The sequence below is a fragment of the Lutjanus erythropterus genome, chromosome 17 (assembly GCF_056507025.1).
Source record: "Lutjanus erythropterus isolate fLutEry1 chromosome 17, fLutEry1.hap2, whole genome shotgun sequence".
NCBI lineage: Eukaryota > Metazoa > Chordata > Actinopteri > Lutjaniformes > Lutjanidae > Lutjanus > Lutjanus erythropterus.
In genome coordinates this window covers 30,266,972-30,287,736 of record NC_139333.1, presented here as the reverse complement: position 1 = coordinate 30,287,736, position 20,765 = coordinate 30,266,972, and the positions used below count along the sequence as shown (strand labels likewise).

The following is a 20,765-nucleotide window of genomic DNA, read 5'->3' as shown; positions in this document are numbered from 1 at the left end:
TGGGGACAGGAGATTAGCATCAGCAGAGTGGAGTGCACAGGTGGGAGTGTGTCGGTGAAGGAGTTCAGACAGGTAGGGTGGGGCCAGGTTATTTAGGATTTTGTATGTAATTAGGAGGATTTTGAAATGAATTCTCTTGGGGATGGGGAGCCAGTGGAGTTTGTGGAGGACGGGGGTGATGTGGTCACAAGTGAGGGTATGGGTGAGTAGTCGGGCGGCAGAGTTCTGGATGTACTGGAGCTTATTGAGGGAATGAAAACATTCCCACTATAAATTGATGTAGAAAAGGCAAAAATTGTGCATAAAAATCACCAGACTGCAGGAAATTAAGTGTTTGGTGCTCAATGATTTGGCGCTTAATAATTATACAATTTCAACATTGTGCCAACCAACCCTGTGATGGGATTGGTTGGCACAAATTCAAAACATGACTAATCATGAATCCTATGAATTAAAAAGCATTTGTATACATTAAACCATGATTATTTATAGCTGAGACCTTAACCTTTCACTTGCTGCTGGTTACAATATTCTGATATAAATTATGCCTGAGAAACATGGCAGTGTGGGAAACAAACCAACTCCCCTACATGGAACCTCTACAGTGAGTGTGCTTCAGACCCTTCCATAGGGTTCCAATTGTTACCCCCAGGAACAGTTCCCCTTGCATATAAGGGATAAGATCTGTATATAAAAAAAGAAAGTAAGATAAAAAAAAAAATAATAATACTAATTTAGGGACAGTAAAACTCATTTGAGACCAAAAGATAACATCAAAAGCAAAATTTAATCATAAACGTCAATCATAAACTACAGTCCCCATTTGATTCCATTATTCTCCACTTCCATGTCACTGGTCAGGACATGATGATGTTGTATTGTTGCCTGCTTTCACAGTTTTTAGGTCCTTCAGTCAAACCTAAAAGGGTTTTACTTTGCAAATCCTCTTCCGAGAGTGAAACACCAGAACTCAGTCTCTGGTGTCTCAACAGGAAATATTTCTTCATTAGGACTAACACACGAGGTCAGTGTTTTCTGGTTGGGATCTCTAACCAGTCACTCTGCACAAGTTACCATTTTGCCATTACCACATCATAAGATTGTTATTCTGATATAGCAACACATGCTCACACTCATCTTGTCAAATATGAGTGATCCTACATTTCAAACTATGATGCTTTACATAACTACTACTGTCAGTTTTGTATGTGCAGGGCTCTGCAGTCTATTTAATGACAAGTGTCTTTCTGCAGTCTCGCAGAATACATGACAGTCCCCTGAGAACCCAAACCATGATCTTTTTCTAAGCTTTATGAAGTAGTTGTTGTGCCTCAACCTAACCAAGTTTTAGTGCCTTAAACCTTACTAAGTAGTGTCTAAACCCAATCATGTATTTGGTGCCTACACCTAACCAAGTAGTTTTAGTGCCTATACCTAACCAAGTAGTTTTGGTGTCTAACCCTAACCAAGTACTTTTGGTATCTAAACGTAACCAAGTAGTTTTAGTGCCTAAACCTAATCATGTATTTGGTGCCTATACCTAACCAAGTAGTTTTGGTGCCTAAATCTAATTATGTATTTGGTGCCTATACCTAACCAAGTAGTTTGGTGCCTAAATCTAATCATGTATTTGGTGCCTAAACCTAATCAAGTGGTTTTGGTGTCTAACCCTAACCAAGTAGTTTTGGTGTCCAAACCTAATCATGTATTTGGTGCCCATACCTAACCAAGTAGTTCTGGTGCCTAAATCTAATCATGTATTTGGTGCCCATACCTAACCAAGTAGTTCTGGTGCCTAAATCTAATCATGTATTTGGTGCCCATACCTAACCAAATAGTTTTGGTGCCTAAACCTAGCCAAGTAGTTTTGGTGTCTAACCCTAACCAAGTAGTTTTGGTGTCCAAACCTAATCATGTATTTGGTGCCCATACCTAACCAAGTAGTTCTGGTGCCTAAATCTAATCATGTATTTGGTGCCCATACCTAACCAAGTAGTTCTGGTGCCTAAATCTAATCATGTATTTGGTGCCCATACCTAACCAAATAGTTTTGGTGCCTAAACCTAGCCAAGTAGTTTTGGTGTCTAACCCTAACCAAGTAGTTTTGGTGTCCAAACCTAATCACGTATTTGGTGCCCATACCTAACCAAGTAGTTTTGGTGTCTAAACCTAGCCAAGTAGTTTTAGTTCATTAACCTCATCAAGAATTTTGGTGTGTTCACCTAACCAAGTAGTTTTCTATGCAAATCTAATCCATCTGCGACTGTCTGGAAGGGCCCTTTAAAAATGTTATGTAAATTACTAACCAGGGACGAAGGCTGCAAATTAGCTATAGTTAGAAGTCCCATGTACATTGCATTGGTTGCATTTTTACTTAAATATAAGAATGCTTGCATGTATCATCCTTTAAAAATTAACAAATATAATACAAATAGAAAAATTAAAGTTCATTAAAAAAAGTCCTCATTGGCTATTGGTTTCACATGGGACACAAACTTCAGTCTTCTTTGTGAAAATCCTGTATTTGTTTGACTTGTCCATCCTCCCCAACTCCTCTATAAATGCACTTTTTCACTCTTTATACTACATCACCTGACCTCATGGCCTCTAGACATAACATTAGAGGGATACGTACAGCATCATAGTTTGAAGCATAGGGACACTGACCAAGCTGCTGCATTTGACACGTAACATCATTACTGTAACTTTTTGCACCGGGATTACATTGAAAATCAGGAGGTCTTGTCACAGATGAGGACAGAGAGCCGGTAGATGTTGAGAATGACAACCAGGAAGTTTTTGATGGCGAAGAAAATCAGCATCTGGTGCACCACATTGAAGTAGATCATGACAGTGAGGCGGACCACCAGGAAAGGCCCATCCTGGATAAACAAAGCCTCCACAGTACTCCAGATATCAGTCCTGAGGTTGGAGAGGAGAGAGGTGGCGCGTTCGGAGAGGTCGTCTGAGGATGCACCCATTACTGTTGAGACAAAGGAGGACAAATCTCTAAGATGACTGCATTAGCTTGGCTGTAATCCATCTTACTTCACTGAAAAGATGTCTGTTATATTTTCTCTTAAAGGCTGACATTTTCCAAATCATTTCTCTCTACAGTATCTGTTGGCAACTATTGTATGGTTAAGGTTAGAGAAAAGTGGTTACAGTAAATGTAACAAACTATGGTTAAGGAATGACTGAAAGACAGCATTTTGTCTTATATTTGTTGAAATTCTCCCCTGACAGCAATCAATAAATCAAATGTCCTGACAAAAAAAGAGAAATAATCTGGTCTCTGTGGTTGTCGTAGTCCTGTCATCCAAACCAAACATTTTTTTTTGGCTTGAAAGAAATGATTAGATAGCCTCCCTGCAGTGTTGTGCACATTCACAAAAAGAGCTAACTCAAAGTTCAGTTCACAGAGATTAAAATGAACTAGCTCACATTCATTTTTCCACTTTATCTATTTATTTATTTAGTTTGAAATAGAACTTCCTCCTACCAGGGACACTGGAGTCTACATAATGACATTATACATTCATGTTTTTGTATTTATTTTATTTGTAAATGTAAAATTATTTGTAACTCAGTGCAAATAATTAGTTTCTTACAATAGTAGCCTAGTCTTTGGCAAAATTAGAGATAGACGTTTGCTTGGAATGCAGATGATGCCTGACATCTGAAAGAATTCAAACCCCATACAAAACATTACTAGATACTACAACAGTAATGTGATTACTTTGACGTGTGCTTTTATTGAAGATACAGTAGAGTAATATGACTTATTCTAGATGAAAATATATCAGTTGTAGCACATATATATTTAATTCTCATACCAAAACATGACAAGTGCATTTCAAGTAGTCTGTGCGTTGTGGAGCTTTTTTTTATGTTACAGTTGGCCCCAGTCTCCCCTATCTTAAAATATTGAATTAGGATCTCAAAATAATGACTTAATGCCTAAGTCAATACTTCAAAAATACTAAATCATTATTTTGAGATTTCAGAACATTATTTTGACAAAGTTTCTCATTATTATGATTTACTGGGTCTTCTTTTCCCCATTATATTGTCAGAAATGTGCCTCCATAGATACAGATGTTTGGAGATGATTGTATAATGAGGATCTCTCTGTGTTTCTCACTGTTAACAGACTCCAGCCTGCAGTGTGGTTCATACACTTCACTGATAAACCACAGAATAATAGAGAAACATGAGGCTTCATGATCAAAACAAAGTTTTTATATCACGTTGATGCTTCTGTCCATATTCAGACTCTCCCTCTCTGCTGTAATCACACAATAAGGTGACGATGTGAGCGCTATTATCTCTAATGCTCACGTTAATGTTCCTTAATTGCAAACTGATTTGTTTAGTTCACTGTTCACCATAAATATGAGCACCTTCAACACTGCTCCTTTACACTTTTGCAAAGCACTGCCTACCTGTCTGTCTACCTACATACCTGCTACAACAATAAAAACAGTTATGACTGCAATCTTAGTTGTTGTTGTTTTTTTTTCATCTAAATGAGACATGAGGTAGTTAGATACATGTAGTGACTCGTCAGGTTGTGAGCATTCATGTGTTTTGGGGGAGTAGTGTTGAAAGGAATCCTGAAGGGAGGGGATGTTTTTCTTTCAGCTGAATACTTTAAAAATCCAACACACTACTGCTGATTTCTCAAATGTTAGCAACTTTAGTTGGCAACCAGCAAGAAAGTTGGATCTACCACACTGCCCACTCTACTTCCTGTACTGATACTGAACGTTGGACATAAATCATGAACTGCAGAATCAACTGTGAAGGTAATTCCTCAGGATCCTTGGCAGGTAAATTTATTAGGTTTTGGGATCTGTGCAATACAGTATACTATATATCCACATAAAAATACATGCAGTTCTTATTATCATCAACAACCGGTGGAGTTGCTGAGTGGGGCTGTGTAGCTCTGTGTGTAGATGTATTTGTGTTGCTGATAAAGAGCACAGTATGTTCAGTCAAACCTGTCTGAAACAGAAAGCTGTACTGTACCTGAGAAGTGCAGTGGAAACTGCAGCATGCTCCACGTCCACACAGCCAGGATGATGTAGACCATGGCTGGACTGCTGTCACTGTTACACACACACACAAACACACACAAACATGTTTATTTATATAATTTCTGAGGATATTACATCATTGGTCCTCAACATGGGTCCAGGCCCCCCTTGGGGGAAAAAAATACCAGAATAGAAACTAATGGAAACAATTTAATTGATGTTTGTTTTTGACACTAAAGCTTTGAAATAAACATATTCTTATATAATCTCACTGACTTATTTATTTATTTTCATCACTGATTAATCGGTCAGTTATTTTTTCAATGAATTGATTAGTTGTTTGGTCCATGAAATGTCAGAAAATGGCGAAAGGTTGATCAAAGCTCAAGATGATCCTTAACCCTTATCTTGAAGCCATAATATGCCACTTTTTCCTAAAAGAAAACAATGTATAGACTCATATGAACATAATCTCTTTCAATCATCACTTATCACCCATTAGAAATGTGTGCTGGTGTCTGTATCTGCAGAGACTCTGCAGCTCTCTGACTGTATCTTCTTATCTTCTCATTACTTAGCTGTGCTCGGGACGCTTTACGTTGGTATTTGACGTCCACTCAACAATCAGCTTCTTTTTCAGTGCATTTATGAACAGCTTGGACAAATACTGCTGACTTTACTGCACAATCAAAACATTTGGGAGGCTTTTATTTGATAGGAAGCTGGGATGACATGCAGCAAAGGGCTGCAGACAGGACAGCTGCTGTACTCAATACATGGGGACACATGCTGTACCAAATGTGCTATCAGGCCACTAAAATACATATTTTTCCTCTGGCCTGTTGTGCTGTTTATCCATCTAGATTTTTGTGTGACTTGCAGAATTTCGGGGATATCGGTCATAGAGATGAGATAATGGATGGCACGCTTTTAAAATGTATTTTTGGCACTTTGAGCACCACAAGCCGAGTGCCATCTAGTTCCATTATATTGAAGAGAAGGAAGACATCTTTTTGGCTGATGTCTCCACAATTCTGCAGCTTACACCAAAACAGTATAGATGGATTAATAAGAAAAATAAAAAATATGAATTTTTGATTATGTATGAATTGTCATTATAACCACTGACCCAGCCGTCCCAATCAACTGGTCCTGAGTCTGAAACATGTCCATAAAAATATCATACAAGACAACCTTTTAAATTCTTTCTCTCCTCTTCCCGTCCTCCGCTCACTCACTTGATGTCAGACAGCGTCTCAGAGGTGAACTCCAGGATGTCCGCAGCTGTCCCCACAAAGATGAGCAGTAACTGGGAGAGCTGGTCCCTGGTCAGCTCTCCGGCGGCCGGCAGCAGCCACTTCCCCAAAATCAGTAAAATGAGCAGGATTTGATGTAGAGCTAGGATCCAGTCGTTGGCACACACTGAGGACAGAGAGACCCCCTGTGTGTGTGAGAGAGACATGGAGACCAGTCAGAGACAGGATCAGATGATTTACAGGCTCAGAGAGTTTTGTCTACACCAATCACAGATTATGCCTTTCAAATATCAACAGTAACATTCATATCAACAGTTTTAGGCTTTAACAAGGCTTCTACTGGAGTATGAAGACGATAGATTCACCCAGGAGCAGGTTTGGAGAGTAATGGATTACATGTAATATACATGAAATGCCTCCATACTGCTCGTCTGGGACTATCCTAGTGTCCTAAAGCCCCAACATGCCGTTTGCACACCGTCACACCACACACACACACACACAGTTCAGACAGTGTGCATGTCCACATGAACGTGGCTCCAAGCTAAAGATCTAGTTTAGTTTAGTTTAGTTTTTGCACGATTAAAATACATATAAAAGGTAAAAAAAAAAAAAAAAAAAAAAAAAAAAAAAAGGAAAGAATAATGAAATACAGTGCAGGGAGAGGCAAAAAAGCCCCCCAAAAAATACTAAAAACATGGTGTAAATAACATTTTTAGTCAACTTGGCATGTTGGGTCTTTAGGAGACTTGATTACACGAAGATGAGCAGTATGGAGGCATGTTTTTATTCTGTTGTTGTTTTTTTTATGTTTGAAAACTGGTCACCATTCACTTCCATTGTTTGGGAGATTCTGCAACACTGTTTTCCTGTGAAACTCCAGCAGTGTTTTGTGGACTAAAAAACTACTGACCTTCAGTCAGCATGAGGGTGAGGAGATAATGACTGAATTTTCAGTTTTTGGGTGTACTATCCTTACTCCTGTACTTTTAAGGTTATATATTATATAAGTAAAAGTACTGACAAATATACAGTCTTTGTCCTCTATTGTGAAAACTGGGGGAAGAAAATGTGGTCAAACATAGAACACAGTGTAGCTGACAGTGCAGACCAGACTTTTCAGCTTGTAATTGTTTTTATTGAGGGTGGGCCGCTTCATTAAAGGCAGTCAGCTCTATGAATGTGCTCGGGTTATAAGGGGAAAAAACACCCGCAGCCTTACAACAGCCTCTTTGAGGTGAACCAGTATTACCAAACACTGAGCCCCACTGTCTAGACATGTGAGGACATGGAAAAGCAAAAAGTGCAGAAAATCATACAAGGAGGATCTCAGCAGAAATGTTTATCATTCAGTTACTTGGGATATGAATATCATGCCATAACAGAAAAACAAATGCCCCCATATTTCTCAGGCTTAAAAACAGTTCATCTCATCTCTGTTTATTTTAAATTATTTCAACTAAAGATACACTTCAGGAAAATGCTTTTAAATAATGATAATAAGCTTAGATATTTCATGAAGTTTAACCTTAAACCTACCTCAGGTGGCTCGCTGCCATTGGTCGAGTTACTCCAGAGTCGGAAAAGTCTCTTAATATTTTCAGTGGAGTCAAGTTTTTCACACTGCAGTGAGAGAGACAGAAACAATGAACATTCTCACAGATTTATGGCATGAAAGTGTCAGAATAGTAGAGAATATGACAGAAGAGAAAACATGCATGATACCATTGAGTCAGTGGATTTGTTGTCCTGATGATGAAGCTCTAAAATCCATAATGATGGGATAATACTGATGAGGAAGAGGAAGATAGCTGGAGAAAACCTGCAGAGAAAGATAACATCATGACAGAAATATTACAAATATTATTATAATAGCTGCACTGTAAAACAACCACACTGGAATTTAATAGATTTAACTTAACCTTTTTTTTTTTTTTTTTACTTTTCTCAAGTAAGCTTACATACAGGAATTCTTTTAACTGAGGTCCTTTGGTTTCAAGTGATGAGTTAAATAAATGTTTCATCAATTTATTAAACTGAGTTTCTAAAGAAACATGATCAGCACACTTCCCAGCATGCATTGTTTGGGTGTCAAAAATTACTAAATTCTTTGTGTGAAATAAAGTTTGAAGACTCTTCAAACTGAGAAAATGTAAACAGAAGTAAAATGTTTTTGTTTAGTGAGACTGAAGAGTTGTTGGTTCAACTAAATATTTTAAGTTTATCAAACATGTTTTGTCAAGTACAACTGAATTAATATCAAGTTCATTTGGTCAGAAAAGTTTATTTGTTTTTGAATCATTATTAAATTACCCCAACTTGTATTTTCAAATTCGGTCAACTTAAAATTTAAGGCAGCCTGAACACTAACTTTTTTAAGTTAAAACAGCTATTTTTTTTTTGGGGGGGGGGGGGGCTTTTTCGTTGTTTCCTTGTCTTTACTGGCCTTCAAGTTAGTTAAACCTAAAATTTTTAATGTATTAATTTTCAGAACACTTCAGAACTTATAAACAGTTTTTTAAAACTTGAAGTCCTTTGGCTTGAAATTATGAGCTGAATGAATGGTCTGTACAGAGTACAATACATTTCAACTTAATATCTTCAGCTTGTTCCACGTTTTCTTGTTTACAACTGAATTAATATCAAGTTTATTTGTCTAGAAGAGCTAATTTGTCTTGAGTCATTACAAATTATCCCAACTTGTCTTTTCAAATTCTGTCAACTTACAATTTTAAGGCAGCCTGGACACTAACTTTTTCTTTTTAAACTGTAATTATATAGTTTCTTTCTCGTTGCTGGTCTTTCTAACCAGTCAGCTAAATATTTATCCCATGATAATGAATTGTAATACAGCTCATACCATTTGTAATCGTTCCCCCTCCTCCTCTTCAGGGTCAGGATCATCTCAGCCACCAGAGGCAGGTAGAGGATGGTGAGAAACCAGTAGAGTCCATTGTCCTTCACCCACACCACCCTCCACACCCCTATGAGAGAGACGAGGATGAAGAGAGACCTGGTCACCACGGCACAGATGAACTTGAAGAACATGTCTTTAAGTCTTTGAGTGGATCACAGTGGAGGAGCTGTGACAGTCCTGACTGCTGCTGCTGCTGCTGTGGGGGACAGACAGAGCGGTCGTATGTGAAAGATCTGAAGGAGTTCAGTGTTACAGAGGAGGGAGAAAAAAGGAGCCGAGGCACGCCTCCAGCAACCTGCAGGACTACTGGGTTTTGTCTGTGTACTACTTCAATCTTGATCATATGTCAGGAGCCTGTAGGGACATGCAGTTGTAGACTTTGAATCACTGTGACCATATCTGACTCTTGTTCTACGGGCTTACAAAATAGCATCAATCAGTGAAATACATTCTTTAACAATTAGTCTGGTGACAGTCTATATTTTTAAATAAATCTCCTGCACTGACCCAAACCAAATGAATTAATCTACCGATACATGCAAGCAGAGGTGGCATAAGTCCACATTCTGTCCTCAAGTGCAAGTACAGATACTTGTAAAAAAAAAAAAAAAGAAAAAGAAAGAAAAAACTGGTAAAACTAGAAGTTCTTGGCAAAAATGATCAGACAGTGTAACAACTTGAAGGGAATTCATAGGAAAACAGGAACATATCATAGGACTCTTCGCTGATGATGTTAATATGACTCTCCAGGACCCAGACAGAACCTTTCCTAAACTGATGTTGATATTGGAGGACTTTGATAAATACTCAGGTTATAAATTAAACTTAGCAAAAACAAAAATTCTCGCTTTAAATTATTCACCAAGCGAAGAAATTAGAGAACAATACAAAATCAAATGGAATACTAAAGTGATTAAATATCTGGGCATGGTATTGGCAAAAAATCTAATTAAAACATTTGAAATAAACTATAATCAGATCAATAATAATATAAAGATGGGCAGGGGCGCCACCGGTGGTGGTGGTGGTGGTGGTGGGAGTTTAGGACGATTCTAAGGGCCTGGGCCTGACAGGGGGCCCTTTGAGGGCTATCAATATTATTTTAATAGTATTATCTATCATACGTTTTTGAAATGAAATATTTCATTTCATCTGTTAAAATAAGCAAATTATATATGATTGTGATTTGCTATTAAAAACAAAATCCTTGAATTATGTATGATTATCATTTCACCCCTCTCCCTTTTTACAGAATGGTATGATCTGATTCTGGCAGAGGGGCACGTGAAATGTGCATGTAAATGCGCAGCATTGGCTACTCAGCTGAAATGCGATCAGGTGCGTAGGAAACATATTAGAAGTTGATAAGCATGAAGTCTGGATACCAGAAACGTAAGGAGAGGCAGCAGAAGGCAGAACGAGACAAGAAGGGTCGACAGTTAGTGACCCAGTTTTTCCAAAAGAAAGGTATTATTCACTGACACTCGATGCCATGATACAACACACTAGATGCTAATGAGAGAGACTAGCCTATTTCGTCTTAACCTGGTTGGAATATCAAGGCAAGTGCTGTGTCATTTTATTTACATACTCCACGTGTATTGCCATCTGAGATCAGATAAATGTCATGTAGAACTTGAACTTAGGCTACTGTAGGTTACTCTTCAGCATGCAGTGTCATCATAGTTGCACTGCGCCAGACTGGAGCAGAAAGCAGCGAGGTTTTGTGTTGAAGCGGTGGAATTGTCACGAAGGCAAAATGACAAGAAGTTGTTGTATTGTGAACTGTAGGCTACAAACAGAGTTGCTAACGGGATCAGGATGTTCAATATACCTAGGAAGAAGAAGCATCCGTTTGCATATTTAATGTCAAATATGTAGCCTATAGACAAAGGCTCGAATTATGTAAAGTTAGGCTACGTTTGAGAATATGTCGAGGGTGTCTGCAAGTCTTTGGCTACAAACTGGGGATTAGTAGACAAACTACGACTAATAAACAACACATTTAAACTGGGCATTCTGATGGTTATTCTATTACTATGGGCTTTCTGCCCCGGATTGGCGTGCACAGGCCCAATGTTTGTAAACAAGACACCCATGTATGTGCAAGATAAAATATTAGCCTACACAATGCTGGTGCTAAGAACTGTTTTCATAACTAATGAGGTGCCCTCAACATACACAGTACAGATTCAGCCTCAGGGATAGGACCCCAGCCCTCAACCCAAATCCCAGTTGAAGGAGAAGGAGGTGAGCAATACAATCCACAAACAAGGGATTTAGGGTTACTATTTTATTTTCTAGGCTGCAGTGAGCAGCTAGGCCTACTAAACTAGTGAGCAAATTAAAGTGTTGGTGATAAGAGACAACTGTCAACACTAGAAAAGTCTCTTACATTAAAATGAAAAGAGATTTATTTTGTGAGCAATTATTCTTAGGTAATTTGTATGAAGTTCATTCAATCCAGGGTGTCAACTGTTTCAGTCGTATCTCAGTGGATTTATAACAGATTATGTATTGTGCACATTATAGACACTTCAGAACTAGGGGCCTCTTCAGGCCATGATGCAGAAGCCAGAGACAAGACCAGAGGTGTTGCATCACAGGAAGAGGAGAGGGCAAGTAGCATCCCAGCCGATGATGATGATGAGGAGGAGGCAGCAGTGAAGGAACAGGCTGAGTCAAGGGACAATACAGAGACTGAACAGCATGCAGGTGATCTGTTGTCTGCTGATCCAGGGTTATGGCCAGCTCATTTAGATGATCGTGACAGGGCAGATATCATCAGGAAATTAGCTGTTAAAGATGATCAAAAAATGCCCAAAGATTCAGATAGGAAAACATTTCCAGATTACTTAAAATATACAAAGGAAGCAAATGGGAGAGAAAAGATGAAAAGAGAATGAACTCCATTGTAAGTGGCCTAACAATATCTAACAATATTTGCTCACAAAAGAAAACCAATATGTGGGGGTGAAGGGGCGGGGCCCTAAACTGTAATCTTTCAGGGGGCCCAAGATTTCTGGCGACGCCCCTGAAGATGGATATCAGGAGGTGGTCAGCCTTCAATATGGACTTTGAGACACAAATTGATGAAATAAAAATGAATGTGTTACTGAGACTGTTACCTTTTTCAATCTATCCCACAAATGATCCCAGAAACACAATTCAGACACTGGGACAAACTTATATCTAGATGTATGTGGAAAGAAACCAAGGGTTAGGTATAGGACCCTTCAGTTACCAAAAGAAGAGGGTGGGCTGTCCTTGCCTAATCTGAAACAATACTTCTACGCAGCCCAGAGGAAAGTTCCTGGTCTGTACATGCTGCCCTCTATATCAGGCAAGATGGAAAGACATAGAGGCCTTTCAAATCCAAGCAGAATTAGGGGATATAGGAAATAAAATGGGTCAACAAAGCAATAATGAAATTATTAACAAACTCTGGATATCTGGAGCAAGATGATAAAAGAATACAAGATGGAGGGAGACGTTAAATTATTAATTTGCTTGTTCTAGATCCTAAATTCAAACCTAAAATCAGTGATGATGGATTCAGATAATGGTGGGACAGGGGCATTACAGCAATATGTACGTTAACTCACAAAGGGTTCTTAAAAAGTTTTAGAGAATTACAAAAGAAATACGGACTTGAAAACAGACTTCTTCAGATACCTGAAAATAAGAGATTACTATGATAAAAGAATAAAAACCAACTTTGTCTGGAGAGGGCAATGCAGTGGTAGATATTCTGACTGAAGCCTATAAAAAGATGAGTAAAAAAATAATCTCCAGAATATATCAGGGTCTTTAGAAACACAATGGAAACAACACGGGATACATTAAAGCATAATGGGAGAAAGAACTAAACATAGAAATATCATGAGAGGATTGGCGTTCAGTGCGGAGTGCACAGCATTCATCCACGAGTTCAAAGAAGTGGAGAGTATTCGGTTGGAAAAATTTGATCCACTTCTTCATTACACCACATATTAAAAGCAAACTATCCCAACCACAGGAACAGTGCTGGAGGCAGTGCAGAAACATGAACGCCAATGTCCAAAAATTCATACTTTTTGGGAAAAGATATGTCTAACTGTGGGAACGATTTTGGGTTATAACATCCCTAACAATGTCCTGGTCCTGTATCTGTGCTTTGAAAAATGAAGTGATTATCAAGAAAGACTGGTATTTGTGTAAAATACTGTTACTGGCATGAAAAAAAAAAATCACTAAGAACTGGTATAAATCAGAACCTCCAAATATCAATCAGTGGATGGACAAAATTAAAGAAATCCACACAATGGAGCGGATGACCTTCTGTCTGAGGTCCAATGGACCGATCTTTGACAGGAAATGGGAGAAGACACTACAAATTAAACAGGACAGGTAAAGACACTGGACATGATACATCACAATATGGTCATCAGAGGAGCCCCCACAATTTCTGTAAGTTTATTTGTCTTCTTTACCTGTTTGTTCATTATCTGTTTTACCTTAAGCAGAAAATACTACATAAAAAGTATATATAAAAAAAACAAACTAGAAGTAGTGTTGAACTTACAACTCTGCAGTAAAAGCGAACAAATACAAAAAAACATACAGGCTCTGAAATGTATAAAAGTAAAAGGTCACTCTCTGAAGGACATTTCTACCAGTTATTTCAGTGCAAACTCAACTGAACCTCAACTTTTCTCCACAGTTAACTCACCCTCTCTGTTTCAGCTTCTTCTTTTACGCCACTTTTGTTTTGTTATGTCCTGTTACATCTTTTATCTTGTTTTTGTCTTGTTACACCTTTTATGTTGTTTTCATTTTGTTACATTACATTCATCTTGTTAAATCTTTCTTTTTGTCATTTTTGTCTTGTTACGCCTTTTACATCATTATTGTCTTGTTACATTTTTATGTAATTTTCGTCTTGTTATGTCCTGCTGTATCTTTTATCTTGTTTTTGTCTTGTCCCATCTATTTCGTCTTATGTCTTTTATGTCGTCGTTGTTTTGTTATATCTTTTACATAATTTCTGTCTTGTTACAGTGGAGGATATAATTATTTGATCACCTACCAATCATAAAGAATTAAGAACGTACTCCCAATCTCAATTCATTACCTGCATAAAAGACACCTGTCCACAGAATCAATCAATCAGACTCCAACCTCTCCACCATGGACAAGATCAAAGAGCTGTCTAAGGATGTCAGGGACAAGACTGTGGACCTGCACAAGGCCGGAATGGGCTACAAGACCACTGGCAAGAAGCTGGGTGAGAAGGAGACAACTGTTGGTGCGATTATTCGAAAATGGAAGAAACACAAAAGATCTCATCTCGTGGGGTATCAATGATCATGAGAAGGGTAAGGAATCAGCCCAGAACTACACAGGAGGAGCTTGTTAATGATCTCAAGGCAGCTGGGCCCACAGTCACCAAGAAAACCATTGGTAACACACTACACCGTAATGGATTAAAATGCAGCGCTCGCAAGGTCCCTCTGCTCAAGAAGGCACATGTACAGGCCCGTCTGAAGTTTGCCAGTGAACACCTGAATGATTCAGAGAATGCTTGGAAGAAGGTCATGTGGTCAGATGAGATCAAAATCGAGCTTGTTGGCATCAACTTGACTCGCCATGTTTAGAGGAAGAGAAATGTTGACTATGACCCCAAGAACACCATCATGGAGGTGGAAACATTATACTTTGGGGGTGTTTCTCTGCGAAGGGCACAGGACGACTTCACCGTATTGAGGGGAGGATGGACGGGGCCATGTACCGTAAAAATCCTGGGTGACAGCCAGGTCACTGAAAATGGGTCGTGGATGGGTCTCCCAGCACGACAATGACCCAAAACATCCAGCCAAGGCAACAAAGGAGTGGCTCAAGAAGAAGCACATTAAGGTCATGGAGTGGCCTAGCCGGTCTCTGGACCTTAATCCCATAGAAAATCTGTGGAGCGAGCTGAGACTTTGAGTTGCCAAGCGACAGCCTCGAAACCTTAAGGATCTGCAAAGAGGAGTGGACCAAAATTCCTCCTGAGATGTGTACAAACCTGGTAATCAACTACAAGAAGCATCTGACCTCTGTGCTTGTCAACAAGGGTTTCACCACCAAGTACTAAGTCATGTTTCGCCAGGGGATCAAATACTTATTTCACTCAATGAAATGCAAATCAATTTCTAGATTTTATATGATGTGATTTTCTGGATTTTCTTTTTGATATTCTATCCCTCAATGTTAAGACAATCCTGCCATTAAAATTATAGGCCATTCATTTCTTTGTTAGTGGGCGAACTTAAAAAAAAAGCAAGGGATCAAATAATTATTTCCTCCACTCTATATCTTGTTACATCACTGTCATATTGTTATGGCTTGTTATGTAATTTTTGCCTTGTTACACCTTTTACATCATTTTCATATTGTTAGCTTGTATTCGTCTTGTTACAACTTGTACATCATCTTTGTCTTGGACACTTATTTTTTAAAATTCAGTTCAGAATGTGAATGATGAATTAAGATAGATATTACCTTTGTGTTAATAGTTGTATAGTGTTCAGTAATAATTATTCACTTTGTTTACCTTCCCTACTACATCACTGTATAAGGATATACAGCAAGGATAAGCAGCTGAGTGGAATGTAAATTATTAATATATTAATATTAATATTATGATATTGTTATTATACTTAACGTCAAATATGAATTTACAGAATTGAATTTTGTTATGCACCATCTCAAATATGATTTCAAAGGTATGACAGAAAAACATAAATTACGTAAGAAAATAATTGTTGGTCCGTCTATGTTTTACTTTTAACTATATGATTATTTTTACTTGTTTTTATTGAAAACATTGTAGTTGCTCATATTTATGTAAAGTGCATAATAACAGGCCTCCCTCAATGAGAAAATAATAATCCTGCTGACAGACAGACATGATCAAATTAAAAAACTATATAAGCTGTTTTTCATATTTTTTTTCCCCTGTGAAGCACTTTGAGCTGCATTAAAGGTGCTACATAAATCATGCTCATAATTATTATTATTATTATTATTATTATTATTATTATTATTATTATTATTATCAGTGGTAGTAGTGATATGAATGAATAAATGATTTCACAAGACAAGATTAAAATAATAATCCATGCTTAATGGAGTTTGTGAACGCAACACACACATATTCCATATTCATTTCTGACAGTCTATTCTAGTGAAAATTGTTTCTAGCTCTCACACACACGCGTGCGCGTGCGTCCATGGCAACGGAATGGTGACGTCAGCAGGTGCTATATAAGAACTGAAAGGCCTTTAATTTCTCATTTGCGCCTGGATTTGACACTAGTTGACCCGATGCAAAGCTTGTCTACTGGAGACTGGAAACTTGGACAACATCTGTTGGACAACGATTTGTTGAGAAGAAAACGAAAGTAAAAGCGAGAGGAAAACTTTCTTTCTTTCTTTTTTTTTTTTTTTTGTGCTGCTGTTAATGGAGGAGCAGCTGCTGGTCAGAGTCAGCCACTGGTTTAACTGCCATGCAGGTAAGACAACTTTTAATATGACACGTTATTTATTCATTCATCTGCCTGAGACATTTTAACTACAAAATGCATGTTAATTGTTGGCATTTTAAAAGGTTAGTTCCAGTGGTGGACAGTAGCGAAGTACATTTACTTGAGTACTGTACTTAAGTACATTTTTTTGAGTATCTGTACTTTACTTGAGTATTTTCTTTTTTGGAATTTTATTACTTTCACTCCACTACATTTCAAAGACAAATATTGTACTTTTGACTTCACTACATTTCTAGGAAGGTTGTTGTTACTTTTTGACTAAGTACAGCTTTTTCTTTTCTAAAATGCAGTTGGTCACATGCTGTGTTCCTCACAGAAGGAACTCTGTAACAAGAACAAGCAAGTTCTCCCTCTTTCATTCAAACAAAAAGCAGTAATGGTGATGGCAGGAGAAAGACAAAATGAAATCTCAAGATGTTATTATAATTATTAATTGTTCCAGGTAGCTTTTAAAGTTGGATTGTTTTTATTGGGGTGAAAAATACCACATAATTCATGTATATATACTGCCTCTGAAGACAGAAAGAAATCTCAGTTATTTAACAGACTTGGAGAACTCCTTACAGTTATCTTCAATCTAATGTTATAATGTGATTTTAATACAGTTACATCAGAAATTGATAACAGCTGTCCTTTTTGTTTTTGATTGTATTTCTATGCTGAAGTTTTTATAGGTGTTTCTACAGACTTTGTGTAGCAGAGTGGTTCTACAAGTAAATCAGTGCATCATTAGATGGTTTCAGAGAGTTACAAGCTTCTGTAAATGCATCATGAAAACAATACAGCATGTATTGATATTAGAAAATGTACTTTGTAATTTGTACTTTTGAATACTTAAGTATTTTTAAAAACGTACTTTTGAATACTTAAGTAGTTTTAAAAGCAAGAACTCTAATACTTTAACTTGAGTAAAATTTTGGCTGAGCAACTTTCACTTGTAGTTGAGTAATATTTGACCAAGAGTATTTATACTTTGACTCAAGTACCTGGATTGAGTAATCTGTCCACCACTGGTTAGTTCTGATTCACCAGAGTCATATTATTGTATTGGGTGGTATCTTCTAAAAGGGGGGGGGGGGGGGGGGGGGGGGGGGGGTGCACCAGGGACATCCTAGTCACCTGCAGGAGGAACACAGGTTCCACTGTTGGTTCAGGCCTGTGGAATGAGGCACATACACACTTCATTCTACACTGGCGTGCAGGAGGCACGAGGTCCAAGAAAACTAATTAAAACTAACGAGGCTAATTCTGTTCTTTTGTGTGTGAATGCTGTTTTATTATCTTAATCTTAGCATGCGTTACATTTATTGTTTTTATTCATTTCAGACCTGCTTCCCTGCTGGTTGATGTTGGCTGGTAGTTGTTAGGAAAGTAGATCGCCGACGTACCAGGTATTTTAAAGTTTGGTCTTAATTTTTATTTTTAATTGGTGTGTATTTTAATAATTTTTTTTGTAATATTTTTTTTATAATTGGTAATATTTATTTCCCTGCAGAGCATCAGTGGTCCATGTACTGCTCTTGCTGTGGAGCAATTTCTCGTTTTTTTATTTTTTGTTTCTGTTTTTTTTTTTTTTCTTTCTCTAATCCGCCCTGGTAAGTGAGACGGTAGTGGGCAAAAAGAAATGGGTATTGTCTGTGGGGCGGACTAGTTTTCTTTACTTTATTCATATTTCTTTGTTTTGTTTTGTTGTTTTTTTGTGAGCTTACTTCCCCCTCACCACCGGTGCAATCCCACTCATTCAGTCAGGATGGGTTTAATGGGTGCTGAGTGTGCAGTGAATATATTCACATGTGTAAACTCTGTGTGAAAACTCTTGTGTTACTTTTATATGATAACACTTTATAATGAGGGTACAAATCTTATACTAAGTAATGTTTAACTAATCCATGATAATTTAATGCAGGATGTATCATGAAGTCCTGTTTCTCACCACTAACTAGTGATAAAGTCACTATGACTTTATGTTATTAGCTCACACTTAATAGTTCATCAGTTAATTCACAGTTACTTCATACATGACGTAACATGCATCAAGTTAGCTGCATTTCAGTTATGTGAAAGTTTATTTATGTTACTATATCTAAGTTTATTATGTAAATGTTTCCATCTGATGGCCAGTTTTATTAGAAAATGGCTTAATATTTCTATGACAGCAGGTACTGTTTTGCCGTCAGAGAGGCTGAGCAAATACATGGGTCTAAAATACACTTTTATTAAATTGGAATCCAACTAATTTAATTGTATGAAATGTATGAAGTTACTGTGAATTAACATTCATTAACTTATGATTCATTTAAGGGTGAACTAATCACATCAAGGTACAGTGAACAGCAGCAACTCAGGTGGTGGAAGAAGATAAAAGGAGAGAAATATGAAAACTGGTTAGTAAGACATACAGTATGTGACTGTTGTTATGTTATAGTCTGTTCTAAGTCACTGTCTTTTCAAGTCAGAAGCTTGTAAGTGTAAGACTGAGAGAAATTCATGTAGGTTGCAGTGTAAATTAGCTACGTAGTGTGTTCAACACCTGTTTACACATATAATATAGATCATTTAGTAATTCAGAGATCATTCTGGCTGTCTTACTAATAACTGTGTGTTGTTTTCTCCTCTTGTCTTCCTCCACCACCTGAGCTGCTGCTGTTCACTGAGGATCAAGAAGGTGAGTGTGAGATTCTGACTCACACAGGAAGTTACCTGGAAGAGGTTTAATAAAGGATGTCATGGATGTGATTGTGTTAATGAGCTAAATCTTATATGCTATGTCTTTTTACACATATATGATCACTTATTAAACAATTTAGAGATTTCTATTGCCTCACTAACCATCACCTTTCTTTCTCTATTCTACCGACTAAGCTGCTGCTGTTTGAACTGATAGGTGAGTTTGAGCGTCTGACTTTTAAAATAAGTGACAAAGAACATAATGTATGTTATTGTACATAGTGTATACTATGTCATATATACATACAATATAATATCTCTATTTAGTAATTGAAAGGTGATTTTGGCTGTCTTATGAACCATTTTCTTTGTCTTTCTCTACTCTTGTCTTACTCAACCACAAGAGCTACTGCTGTTTACATAATGTGGAAAAGAAAGGTGAACTCCAGATAGATGTACTACTTGTGTTTGCCTTTGCAAAATTATTTAATCATTCAAGGATGATTTATTCATGCATTTCATCTTTTTACAGACTCAAAGTTCCTGCAGTATATCCCGAGTTTCACTGAGGCCAAAGAAAGAAAGTTCCTTCCTGACAAGATGAGAAGGCTGAGTGACCATGAGATGAAGAGTGGCTCTTGCCTGTGGACTAAGTTACTGACTGAGTACGTTCCATATTACAGGAATAGTTTGACTTAATGGGAAATATGTTCATTTACTTATGCGCTTACTCAAATGAGCTGTGACACAACTGTCTTGTGTAACATTATTTCAACATGGATTAACCTGCAGGCCAACACTTTATTGTCCACTATTATAACTAATGTTGAGAGACACTGACAGCAGATTAAGACCCGGATCCATATTAATGACTTGTTTTAATATCACAGGCCAGAATTCTTCTGGGAGCCACTGAGAGTGGACGTCAATGAAAGTACACAAAGCCAGAATCACACCAGCAGTCCACTGAACACTGAAGCACCTTCAGCATCCAAATATATCTGAATAAAAGCAAAACTCAGACATGTCAAATGATCCTGTGTTCTGTGAGATCCCTTACCCTCAGTGATGTTGGGTTAATGTGAATCTTTTTTAACAGTAAAACACTTGCAGGTTTCATTAAATGTGAGGCAGAAACAACTTGACAGAAAAGAATCCATTTCAACAAGCATCTATTCTGACTTATCTGGAGATCTGTGTAAAAGCCACAGCAGCTGTTTTCACACCAGTCCACATTCTAGATTTTTTAATGAATTTTTTTATCAATGTTGATCTATAATAAAAAAGGGGGGGTTACAGGATTTTTTAAAAATAT

At 37.6% G+C, this 20,765-nt stretch overlaps 1 protein-coding gene and 1 long non-coding RNA gene across 2 annotated transcripts; one reads left to right on the top strand and one right to left on the bottom strand.

The window, feature by feature from the left end:
- Positions 1-1,635: 1,635 nt before the first annotated feature.
- Positions 1,636-9,824, bottom strand: tmem26b (transmembrane protein 26b). Its single transcript, XM_084740952.1, has 6 exons — positions 9,159-9,824; positions 8,024-8,120; positions 7,838-7,921; positions 6,281-6,483; positions 5,035-5,114; positions 1,636-2,983 (listed from the first exon to the last, which is right to left on the bottom strand). Exons 1-6 carry the CDS (start codon positions 9,344-9,346, stop codon positions 2,733-2,735), a joined length of 903 nt encoding a protein of 300 aa, XP_084597078.1. The 5' UTR covers positions 9,347-9,824; the 3' UTR covers positions 1,636-2,732.
- An 8,687-nt stretch (positions 9,825-18,511) lies between these two features.
- LOC146312474 (uncharacterized) lies at positions 18,512-20,373 on the top strand. The gene is made up of 4 exons (XR_014772204.1): positions 18,512-19,667; positions 19,855-19,888; positions 19,983-20,115; positions 20,341-20,373. It is a non-coding gene; the product is annotated as an uncharacterized LOC146312474 (long non-coding RNA).
- The last annotated feature ends 392 nt before the right edge of the window (positions 20,374-20,765 follow it).

Coding starts and splice junctions, on each gene's coding strand:
- tmem26b (XM_084740952.1), bottom strand. CDS start 9,346: ATGTTCTTCAAGTTCATCTGTGCCGTGGTGACCAGGTCTCTCTTCATC. Junction 7,922..8,023: donor ACAAATCCACTGACTCAATG/GTATCATGCATG, acceptor CTCTCACTGCAG/TGTGAAAAACTTGACTCCAC. Junction 5,115..6,280: donor GAGACGCTGTCTGACATCAA/GTGAGTGAGCGG, acceptor TGTGTGTAACAG/TGACAGCAGTCCAGCCATGG.